The 13443-nt window shown below is 33.3% G+C and overlaps 1 protein-coding gene across 4 annotated transcripts in view; it reads right to left on the bottom strand.

Annotated features, from left to right (window-relative positions):
* LOC113391664 (P protein-like) overlaps positions 1–13443 on the bottom strand; it is a 52372-nt gene that overhangs the window by 26867 nt on the left and 12062 nt on the right. For 2 of the 4 annotated variants that reach the window (XM_026627703.2, XM_064219967.1), the window contains exon 2: positions 10204–10502. In XM_026627703.2, the coding sequence (XP_026483488.2) occupies positions 10204–10408 (205 nt within the window). In that variant the 5' untranslated portion in view covers positions 10409–10502. The remainder of the gene's footprint in view (positions 1–10203; positions 10503–13443) is intronic. The other 2 variants (XM_064219966.1, XM_064219968.1) reach the window with 1 other exon arrangement.

Here is a 13443-nt window from a genome sequence, read left to right as displayed (position 1 = left end):
GATCTAAATTATTGTGAGTATCCATGATATTGTTGTAAACACACCGTGAAATTTCCCGAAGGGAGTCTCGAGGGCCAAGATTATAAATAACATATAAACATAATCAGCCTGTAAATTTCCCACTGCTGGGCTAAGGCCTCCTCTCCCGTTGAGGAGAAGGTATGGAGCATATTCCACCACGCTGCTCCAATGCGGATTGGTGGAATACACATGTGGCAGAATTTCGTTGAAATTAGACACATGCAGGTTTCCTCACGATGTTTTCCTTCACCGCCGAGCACGAGATGAATTATAAACAAATTAAGCACATGTAAATTCAGTGGTGCGTGCCTGGGTTTGAACCCGAAATCATCGGTTAAGATGCACGCGTTCTAACCACTGGGCCATCTCGGTTTATAAATACAAAAAAATAATATTTCAATTTTAATTTAATTTATATGGAACTACTCCTGAGTTTACCCCCTTAATAACAAATTAGAAGGAAAAAATAAGACCATTGTCATAATCAGTCATAAGGTACACGATACCAAAATTATCGCTGAACACATAAAAATGACAGAAGTCTTCCATTTGTTATCAAAGAAAGGATTCCATTGTTGAACAAGAACTGGGCCGAGCGTATTTGTAAATGATAATTAGTGAATAATATACCAAGAGAAAGTTAGATAAGGGAAAAGGGCATAGTTGTAGTGATGTCTGCAGGCCCTGGGCCAACAGAGAAATCCCCCACTTCACACCTAGATATTTTTTTATAAATTAATTTCAATAAATTCATTTCTGTCAGTAATGTTTGTTTATTATTTATTTACTCTTTGTATAAGTAACTTTTAAAACAGCAATACTCGTATATTAATATAATTTAACTATATCTGGATATATAAACATATATTACATTAAAATTCTTAACTAATCGAAACCTTTCATGTGGAGGCCCCAGGGCAGTTGCCCGGGTAACCCTCCCCTAAATCCGGCCCTGAATGACGAAGAATAAAGGAGAATGGATGGACACATGCTGCGCCCCCCCCCCCAAATAGCTCGAGACAACAGGCAAGAAGAAGAAGAAGACTTATCGAAAGAATAAATATCACAAGTAATACTTCGTAGTTTTCGTCCTTCGCTAATTACTAAAAACAGCTAACATACATGTACATTTCACATCCTAAGTCGTCAAAGGCTAATTTATATATGTAAGGATGAAATTCGAAAGTATTTAACTTTATAGATTTTATGCTATATTTAGACGGACGGGCAAATCCGCCACCTGATGTTAAGCGATCAGCGCAGCCTACAAACATTGGCGCTATAAGAAATAATAACCATTCTTTACATTCACCATTGCATCAGCAACCTTGGGAACTAGATATTGTGTCTCCTGTGACTATAGTTAAACTGGCTCATGCACCCTTCAAACAGGATCACTATACTAAGAATGCTAGACACTGACGAGCTGGTTGGTAATTACCCAGGCGAGCAAATACCTACTGCAAAGAAATAACTTTAAAGGTAGTATCTCAGTTTCAAGTAAGAGTTTTTACTGACTCACCACTACCTGTACGTCCTATACTAAACTCAAGTTTACCTAAAGAGTGGAACCTTACAGGTAAATCTGCAGCCCCGTCTTAAGCACTACAAGCGCATGTGCAAGCCGAGTTTTGAAGATCTACCCCCAAGAAAGGATTTTTAAGAGACCTTTCGGAGCGCCTCAATAGTTAAAGACTTGACCATTATCAGTGAGCCCCAACACCTGGCGCCCGGGTTTATTGCACCCTGATTTAAAACGGACATACCTATCAGATACATCCTAGCGAGTACGTTCACCGTTAACGCGCGTAAAGTACACGCGCCAGAATGATTAATTAACTCAGAAAACAAATGCAATGAAATAAGTCAACTTATGTATATATTTTATGAAGTCATTAACATAACAAATTACAATGCGGCTATAACTGGATCGAACCGGTTTAAAGCAGCACTGTTACAACTGCATTGTATTAAATTAAACGTAAAAACGTTAAACGCCATCTGAGCGTTCAGAAATCATTCGAATACGTTACTCGATTGAAAATGGTAGATTAGGGAAAAAAGGGGTGATCATTATACCATCCCTATCTTGAACTAGCTGCTCGATAATGCACGAGTACTAAGTTATCTTTGATAATTAACAATTTAAAGGTACTTAAATTGTATCGTATGAATTTACAAATCATATTTTTTACACACAAACATACCCATATGTACAAATGTATACAAACACTATACACACAATCATATTCTCTAAAGTTGTGAATATTTATTTTTATAGCTAATAGTAATTGTCCTATTTTAATTATATTTCTCCGTTAAACATTATCATTTATATTATATTATTATTGTAATCCGATGTGGCCTTCTGAGCTAAGTTAAAACAAACTCTACATTAAATTTCTGTAACGCTGTTGACTACAAATACATCATCTCTACTTAGTATAAAACAAAATCGCTCCCGCCGTCTCTACGCTGAGATCTTTTAAGCTACGAAACGGATTTTAATACGGTTTTTATCAATAAACCGAGTGAGAGAGTTTGTATGTATAACATATATATTATCATATCAGATCCGAAATAACATCACTGGTTTCCACTTGCATCCGGAACACAGAATACATAATCTTATCTCTTCACAGTATTACCAAGTCGTAGATCAGTTAAGTTATTACAAAACAAATAATACGATTAAACTGGTTTGAACTGGTTCGAACTAGCGTTTACGAGTATAGAAACAAGACATGCTTCTGTTCGTTTTAAGAATTATAACTAGATAAACGTTTTCATAAAATTAACAGACATTTATAGCTGTGTGCTTAACTTTGAACACAGAATCAAATTAATAAATTTCCTTTATTTTAATTAAACTTGAAGTAATTTTGATTCATCGTGTATCCTTAGAATGCCGAGTCTACCGAAACGAGTCGACAAGAAATTCCGTAGTTACGTATAAATAAAATTATTCTGTATAGAACCGATTTTATCATCTACTAGCAACCTGCCCGGCTTCGCAAGTATATTAATAAAGAGAATTATTCTATATTAATATAATGAATACCCTATACCACTCTCACTCTCACTATAATCTAGCTTTTTACCAGTTTTTTTTCGAATTCATTTCCGCCTTCTCCCCACACAAACAAATATTACCTCCTTATAATATTAGTATAGATATATTATTGTATTTTATAGTCGTTTTCTATTCTCTTTTATGTGACATAAAAAAAGTGATCTAAATGACTGTAGCTTGAAATCTGTCATTGTCTACCAAACTATGATATACTAAGCAGATATATATGTATATGTACAGTAAAATACTTATTTTTCTCTATTTTGTCACAGTTCCAAGCAGATGCGAGATGCTATTTTAAAACCAGTTTGATCCAGCTCGGCGCTTGCTCGTGCGCAATGTGCTTGCGTTCTATTTTATAGTTTTTAGTACTTCGTCGTACGCATAGAAATAGGGCTAATTTTCTCTCAATACAATGATTGCAATTATATGGTTTATTAAATAAAAATAGTTAGTAAAAGTTCCAGTAAAATTACCTAACTTACATCTTATAACTTTAAAAGTCAGTCAAGGAGAAAAAACATGAACTCCAGATGACTCCAATTTTTTTTAATAATGATATACTTAAAAAAATAACTTAAGACAACTATAGCGCGATTTAAAGAACTACTAACGCCATCTTTTGATTGAAATTAAAGTACAACAAACAATGTCCGAGATCACTAAACTTTCATTACGCGTTATTTCGAAACCTCGCAAGCTTTCAAACCGTCCGCCATTAAAGACGCGAAAATATATGCATATCGAAATCATAAAACAAATTTGGCGTATTCGAAAATAACAGTAATATTGTTGTTTTTTTTAATCATAATCTCTGCACAAAATTTACTTCATTCAAAAGATCTATTTCACAAGATTATATTAAACGTAAAACTACCAGGACTGGATTTAGAGGTCTGGCGGCTTCGGTGCAACAAATCCAATTCAATTGAACATCTTTTAAGTCTATCTTTTTAATAATTAAAACTTATTTATTTTATCTCTTCAATATTATTATTTATAACACAATCTATTAACAGTTTCATACGTAAAATCAATGTTTAGTCATCAAATTTAGATGTTTTTTTTTATTTTAGAAATTTGTTTTTGGGCGTTCCGAGCTAAAGCCCCCGATGTCCCAAGATCCGTAAATTCAGCTTTAAAAGCTGCCATTGGTTCGGAATGCAGGTTTAACGGATAGGATTTTGCAGTCGTTACTCTTTAGGTATAATAATTAATACAATTAAATTGGTCATACTTTATCCTACACGTGCAGGTTTCCTCTCATTCGACTTTCTCATTTCACATTCAGATCACATTTAATAATGTCTAAAATAAGATTATAAAGTATACAGTAGCTTATTTTAAAATTATATTTTTAATTAGTATGTATGTATATATCACCGTAAAATTATAAATACCGTTAGATTGTAATCTATCTCGCGAGATTGTAAACTGCCGAAATATTGTGAACGATGATTTAAGTCAAAATAAAACGTCAGAAAATTCGAGTTTATGATATTTCGGTTAGGTTAGTTTGGTGTTTTTATAATTCGGTTGATTATAATCTAACGACAAGTAAGCAGGATATTAGGGATCACAATCTATCGATTATAATCTATCTCGCGAGATAGATTATAATCTAACGGTATTTACAATTTTACGGTGACATATAAAAACGAACCACCACCGACGGACTCATCACGTGATCTCCGAAAACACAGTACCGATTGATATTAAATTTAACATACTCCTTTCACAACGTGGGCGGTCAAAAGCGCTGAAAAGATTTTTTTGTAAATTTTAACTTTACGTCGGGAAATTAGAAGGGGTAGGCTACGTATTAATGTTAAACGTAATAAATCGGGACGGACATAAAAATATAAATAAATAGCTTAATCAGAATCGGATAAAAGTATTTTACGATGTTAGTCTAAAGTTAATCAAAATATTTTTTATTCAATAATGCTCATAAAAAAACTTTTGAATAGTCAAGCTACAGAGTTGAACTAAATGTAATGTTTTCCACCGATTCCGAAAGTAGATTCTAACGAGAAAAACCGGCAAGAAACTCAGTATTAACTCTCTTCCACCATTTTAATTACAGATTATGTGAGTAAACAATATTTATTTATTTATATATCTTGCCCAGAAGTCAATAAACACAAGTCTTATCATTAATATAATTTCGCATTGAGTAATATGCCTTACTTTTTTGTTATGAACTTTAAATTGTTTAATAGGCCAAGTTAAAAATAGCTGTGGAATCTAACTTATCGAAATTTAATGGTTTTGCACTGAATTTTCTCACAACTTGTAGTTACTTCACGGTGCAGCAATTTTACGAGGACCATTCGTTTTGAGTCCATTATATATTAACAGTATAGTTTAAAGAAAAATCGCTTAGGCACGTGACAACTGTTTATACAGCCGACGAAACAATTGTCTTGTTATATATAATATTTCTGATCGACATAACATTGCAATGACGAACATATTATTTTCTTAAATTAATGATTTTAAAAATTGTAAAAATATTTTAGAAAAATACATATAATACAAAAGTTCCTGAAGATTCAAGCGTTATCCGAAAATTTTAAGACTTTTTCTATAATATATAATTGCTTCAAAGTAAAATTTAAATAGGAATACTGAAAATAATAGACGCTTGTACAATGTTACATCGGTCAACTGCTACAAATATCTATTACAAAAATCCTTATTAAAGATCATTGTTAAGTTATTGTTACGAACGGCGGTCCTGTTGGTTGGGGTCTCTTTGGCTAGTGGTTGGGGTCTCTTTAGCTGGTATAACTCTTTTTAGAAAAATATGTTAAAAAAAAATTGAATTCTAACTTGAATTACGCATTCCATCGTTCCATCGACTGTTATATATGTTATATGTTCTGTTTCTCATCACTAGCCCGTCTGTCAAAAAGATCAAGCTAACTTGAACAGGGTATAAGCTCGCTAATCCGGCTCGAAGGACCAAAAAAGGGATGTACGGTCCGTACAACCTTTTAGTGATAGTTGATTGTTGGTAACTGATAGTTGATAGAATATTGATTGATATAAGTAACTAAGAACTATATGATATAATGTTATCAGCACGCGCGGTATGTTTGCTAGCCGTACACGAACTGATGAAATAATGTGAAAATACTTATGCGACGATACATAGCACTGTACGCGCTGCCTGGCTCGTACAAGCACATTAAATACTCCGGGCTTTTCTGTCGAAGAAGAAAATTCTTAGTCCTACACTCTCGTACCTCGGAAACCACAGATCTTTTGATCCTGCGAATATGAATGAGATAATAGAGTGTACATTTGTATTTGCACACAATTGTGCACTTTAATTAATATTTTAGATGCACAGACGACATTAAATTACAATTAACAATTACTAATTCAAAATTGGAAATTTTTAAAAAGGCATAAGTACAGAACAATGAGATGAGACGCTGTAGATTTAAAAAAAATTTAGTATCAATGTCTCTTTTTAAGGAATTACTAATTTTCATATTTACCCCTTAAATTAAGCTTAAAGCTTGTGCTGGAAGTAGGCACGACTATAACCCAAAGGTTCAAGATCGTATCTGCGATTTTTTACATCTCTGTTGACCAGTACATTGACGAAAGTCACCATGGAATCATACGTCATGACTGAAATAAGTATTGCACTTCCAACGTCTACTTGTTGTTCGTTGACAAGATATCCAAACATTGTACTCTCCTTGGCCAATCGCCAATTTGAAGTCTTGAAGATGCAATCACAGACGCTGACTCAGTGAAATATTCCAGGGTTAATTTTATTTGTAAACATTTAATTTGTTTAGTATTCATTTTAAAATCTTACGACAATTACCCTAAAAGGTAGTTTGCTCGGGTAAACGTTTGCGTACAGATTAGCAAACTCTCCGTTTGTAGTTTAGAAAGTAGTACAGTTACATTCCGTAGAATTGATTTGAAAGAAGACTTGTAGCTTATCCCTAACTCTGGTTCAGTGTGACTTGTGGATATCTACGTGAGAGATTTACTTTAAAGAGATATAGCATTAGCATTCTATAAGGCATATATTTCCGTTTATCGATAAGGATGTATATGTATCCATCAACAATAATGTGTGTTATTATTATTTTAAGTAACACCTAGCACTTTTAACATGCGGATGACGTCACATCCTGGTAAAATCTAAATCTATACTAATATTATAAATGAGAAAATAACTCTGTCTGTCTGTCGCTCTTTCACTGCCAAACCAATGAACCGAATTCGATGAAATTTTGTATGAAGCAAACTTGAACTAGGAAGGACATTTATGTGCCTAAAGCATGACAACCACCTCCTAAAACGCGAGCGAAGCCGCGGGCGAAAACGACTTCAAGATAAAACATTTTAATTTTAAAGAAGGTCACTCACGGATTATGCGTGCGCATAACTCTTCATGAGCGGACGAACGTGTGCGACGTAAATATACTAGTGTTGCATATCGATAGTCAACTATCGATAGACTATCGATAGTTAAGGTGTAAGAGATACTATCGATAGTATCAATAGTATCGCTGCTACCAATAGTATTGCTTACAGAGAGCTAGCGGTACTATCGATAGTATTTATATCGATAGTATTTATCGATAGTATCGATAGTATTTATCGATAGTATCGATAGTATTTATCGATAGTAGTAGCTCACGATATCCTGAATAGTTTTCGAGGTCAACTATCGATAGTCAAACTATCGATATAAACCATAAAATAATAAATATAAAACAATGATTGTCATTTGTCTTTCGCTGAATGACTTGTCCCAACGTGCCACGTGTGGTGTGGACGCTAATAAAAGTTTCAAATTAATTCTTCCATAGAATTTATAAGTTATATCGTCATTGATTAATATATTTTTATATTTGTGTTGTTAAAGATTAACAAGAAAATACCTACTATCTTAGTTTTTAAAATGTATTTGATTTTGTTTATCAAACTTTTTCGTGTTTTTATCCTACTTGACATTGGCGAAATTATTGGTGCTGTGGACAGAATTAAAAGCCGTTACGCTAAGAATTTAATTAATTGAAGTCATTCGCAAATATGTTTTACAATTTATTGATCATTAGTACTGTCAAAATAGACGTGCATAATTTCCAAAGAAACTCAAAATTTACACGACCGTTAGGGATACCATTATATTAATTCAAAAATCCCCATCGATATTATGCGTGCAGAAAAATTAATATATGATCAAACTTCGCCAAAAAATTTGGACTATTTAGCGAAACGGTTAGTTTAATTATAAAAATACATAATTCGGTAACACGAAAATTATACATCATACATCCATAAAAAAAACCATACACTTTTTCAAATAAGATTCAATATTTCTGAGATAAAGATATTTTAAAATTTAAATTCAAAATATACTTTATTCAAATAGGCTTTACGAGCACTTTTGAATCACACACACGACTATATTAAACGTAAAAATACCACTGGGTCGGAACGTAGATTCTACCGAGATGAACCGGCAAGAAACTCAGCAGTTAGTTTTAGTAGTTATATTACCCGGAATATGTCTATAAAAACTGTGACGTACATACTATCAGCAATAGGAACAACTCTAAGCTAGTTACGAATGTCAACCGACTACACAGACTGAATAATCATTTTGTTGGGCAAAGTATACGCTTTCACAAAAGGATCCCAGAAAACGATCAAAATTCTTCCATTGTAGTATTAATAAACTAAAGGATATTTTAAAACTAATTACTTCTGACGTCAGACAGAGAAGTACGGAAGAAGGCAGGCTGCGTCGACCCCAAGTGAAATTGGGATAAGGGCAGGAGAATGATGACACTATGGGAATGAAATGATTGCCTCCAAGCCGGTTTAAAAATAAGAAAATGACATTGTAAAATCAAATGTTTTGAAAAAAATATATCTATACTAATATTATAAATTAAAAAATATCTCTCTCCACTGAACTGATTTATATGAAATTTGGCATTAAGATAGTTTGAGTCGCGGAGATGGCCAAAGACTACCTTTTTAGGGGGGGGGGCGTTGTGTCTTGACGGTTTGTGTGCTATATCGCGGGTGAAGCCGCAGGTTCTACTATAATACTTTAAGTATCTCTCTTCCAAGTTTATAATTCGATTGACTTTTTATTCGTGTTAACTTAGAACTCCATCATTTATAAGCCAATTTGAATATATAAATATATATTTTTAAACTGTATTTTCCTAAATTGGTTCCATAGTTTTCGAAATTCAGTTCTGATAATGACATTTACAAGGAACTGTCGGTACTCATCGAATATTATAGGCATACATAGTACGTAACGATGTAACGTATATTCATAAAAAAATCAAGCATTTGCATCCAGAAAGTATAATCATTTTTCCTATATATGGTGCTATAAAGTATTCGTGAAAACAAAATTCTTATTTTTTTTAATAAGTAGCTTCGCTCGGGTAACGTTTTCGACATGATCTCATGTACACATTATATACATACATAAAGACATTTTTATTAGAAGGTTGTAGGCAAATTTGCAAATGTAACCTTATGAGTTTTTTATTATACCTTTATGAGCTTTTTAATTAGCCATTTGTAGACACGACCGCCTTTTGGTATTCGCAGTGTAAAAAATATCGACTAGGAATTAAGATACCCCTTGTGCCTTACGCACACTAAGACATTTTCTAAGCACGCGGATAATTGTTTAAAGGGGAGGGGAGGGGCGCGTCTTCGCGAGAGAATGGATCATTTATTCGACGCCATAGATACACAAAAACACAGACGGAATTTATTAAAAAAATAAGTCCAATATCATGAACATTGCAATGTCTTGAAGCTGTACTGAACCTGATGCAAAAATAACCATCCGAAAAGGTTCGTACACAAATAATTTATATGCAAACACACATAAAAAAATATTTAAAAACATAGCGTTTTTTTGGCGAATTTGAACTTGACATGGACTGCGGTTATTAGCGCCGTAAACAGTTTTAACAATTTCTTACATGGGACGCAACTTGGTACTGCTTGGTACTTACTCAGACGGGTTTACAAAGCTCTACCACCGAACAAAAACTATACATAAATATTATATTTTTAATTTATAAACTTACCAATTTCTTTGTCATAACACTTCTGGAATGATTCCAATTCGGGGTCGTATTTGATCTTCCGCGGTAGCTTCAGCCAGACTTGAAGAGCTTCCGCCGTCAGCTCCCCAGTCGACACCAGTGAATACTGGCTCCTGCTCAACTCTGGAGTCGATGGTTTTCTAGACACACCACTCCACACTTTGACTCTCTTTACTAATTTATCCATTTTTAAACTCAAAAACTTAAAACACAATTTTCATCACAAAAACATTTAGAAATATCGTTTATACGGTGAATTTTTTGACAGTTTCCTAAAAATTCTATCAGTTTTTATGTCATATTAGAATTCATCAAATATAAATACTCTTTGGTTATTTTTTGTTATTTATATAGCGATCTGTTTTTTAAACTCTCACAAGCTGACCGTCCATCGCGAAGTCTTAAGTTTAACTGAGACTTACAGTAACTTAGACTTGGTTCTTAAGTATGTGACCCTATTCTTAATACTTATAAATAATATTTTACATCTCAGCGCTCATATTGAGTTATTTATCAACATACGCATTTATAATCTATAAAACAACATTGACGTATTTTTATAATCCATTACTGAAAAAAAAACTTAACCAATATACATGAAATCTCTTGAATGTTTTAGAGTATTTCATAATTGTTAGACAACGTCTGCCGACGGTTTAGCTTGTCTATCATAAAATAACAGATAAAATATGTGATCTGTCAAATTAAGGGAAAATAATTTGGCGCCAATTTTAATGACAAGGCATAATATTATCTGTGACATACAATTTATCTTGAAAACAATTATTAAAAAAACGATATATTAACAGCTCAGTAATAATAATTATTATTATTCGTTTATTACTTGATAATACTCATTTATTATTACTAGAGTAGGTTTAGGTTAGGTAGGGAGGGTTCTGCCTTTTTAAATTTTTCTGACTAAGGGAACAAGGCTGACGAAAAAAAATTTAAATTATGAAAACTATTGATATATTGTAATTTTAACAAATTAATTTGTTTATTTCGTATTAAAATAAACGTAAGAAGTGATATATTAGTATCTTTTTTTTGTATGGCATCGGTCGGACGGTCAAATGGGACACCGGGTGGTAAGGGGTCAACATTAGCCATATACATTGGCGCCGTTGGAAATTTTAACTATTTCTTACATAACCAATGCACCACCAACATTGGAACTGAGGTTTTATGTCCCTTGTACTCAGTCAGGCTAGAACAAAATCTTACCACCAAATATAACAAAGCATCTTAACTCAGCCTGTATTTTAAAGGCAGTTATTGTTGTATCAAAATTGTTTGTTCAAATATGACGTAGGAAAAGTCGTTGAAGCGTTTTAATAATGTTTACAAATGGACTTTACGAATTGCACATGTCAAATTATTATTTACGCTTCGAGATGTTTAAAGACGATTAACAGCGATTTGTGCATTTATAACACAATAGGATTTATTACATTTTAAACGTGGTTTAGGAAATCGCTTGACAGATTTCCCAGAACAGACAACTACGCAGAAAATGTTACTGTACACAATTATGTGCTTATGCACTTAATTCCCAATATTATATTCAGGTTCAGGACTGTAGTGAGTAAAGGCTGCTACGTATTACAGCTTTCGGTAACATGTATAATGGTACCTACACAGACAGGCTTGCACAAAGCCCTAGTATCAAGTAAAAAATCAAAATATACTTTATTCAAATAGTCTTTTACGAGCACTTTTGAATCGTCATTTAACAAACTATATTAAGTGAAGCTACCAAAGGTGGACCTTATAAGGTCTTTATGAACTGGTTAAGAAGAATAACTCCTGAGTTAACTGGTAGTTTTAAACCGGTTGTAGCTTTGAATATGATGATATTTCGATATTGATAAACAGTAATAACTAAATAAATGCATTCAAAGCTTCAAAATTATTTGTTTGACAATACAGACAGAATATCGTGACCCGAAATACATGCTCTCCGAGGTATGGGAGTGTGTAATTAGAGTTAGATTTATTCTTAGAAGGTGCTAGAAGTCGTCTTTAAAGACGGCCATATCTCACCAACCAGTCTAAGTATCTAGACCAACGAGATAGTCCAACGAAAATTAGAATATATATATATATATATATAATGTTTTGTTTTTGAGTTAAAATATATATAGGTGAGGACTAGGAAAGCATATATTGTGAGTCACGATATTCTGTCTGTATTTTTAAACAAATCATTTTGAATCTTTAAATGCATTTATTCAGTCATTACTGTTTAGGTAACACAGGAGTTATTGTTTTTATTTTACATTAGCACCCTGAAAATTTCCCACTGCTGGGCTAAGGCCTCCTCTCCCTTTGAGGAGAAAATATGGAGCATATTCCACCACGCTGCTCCAATGCGGCAGAATTTCGTTGAAATTAGACACATGCAGGTTTCCTCACGATGTTTTCCTTCACCGCCGAGCACGAGATGAATTATAAACACTAATTAAGCACATGAAAATTCAGTGGTGCTTGCCTGGGTTTGAACCCGAAATCATCGGTTAAGACGCACGCGTTCTGACCACTGGGCCATCTCGGCTTTATATATTGTTTTTATATATATCAGATTTTATGTCAAAGCTTGACTGACAAATATTGCACCTGATTGTAACTGGTGACCAATGTCAATAGACACTGGTACTGAAGGAAATATTTGCATAGAAAATCATTCCTCGTATCTCTAATGCGCCATTAACCTTGGAAACTAGAACGTTATGTCCCTTGTGCCTGATACTCTATAAAATATGTTCCATGTAAAATATAATTCTGACATAATTATAATCATATTATTGCGATCAATTTATGTAATTAGTTAATTATGATTAGTAATTTTAATGACGAACATTATAATCATGACGTAGAATTTAATTATAGTTTATAAGGGGAAATTCTGCCACATGTGTATTCCACCAGCCCGCAATGGAGCAGCGTGGTGGAATATGCTCCAAAAACCTTCTCAAATTAAATGAAATTTACAGGCTGTTAATGTAAAAAAAAAATGTCATATTCTGACATACGAATGTCTGCCTTCTGACGATATTTTGAATCAATACAGCCGTAACTCTAGGAAAAGTGACACCTTATTAATGTTCTCCCACGACTTATCCGAGTCTGATTCAGATTTTGAAGAAGATATTCAATTATGGGATCATTTTAACAAAAGAAAGAAAGAGAAGAAGATATTGGATCCATGCAGTCAATAGG

This window comes from Vanessa tameamea, chromosome 30 (assembly GCF_037043105.1).
Source record: "Vanessa tameamea isolate UH-Manoa-2023 chromosome 30, ilVanTame1 primary haplotype, whole genome shotgun sequence".
NCBI classification, from domain to species: Eukaryota; Metazoa; Arthropoda; class Insecta; order Lepidoptera; family Nymphalidae; genus Vanessa; species Vanessa tameamea.
The sequence above is the reverse complement of the archived record's forward strand: the minus strand, read 5'-3'. Positions and strand labels throughout refer to the sequence as shown.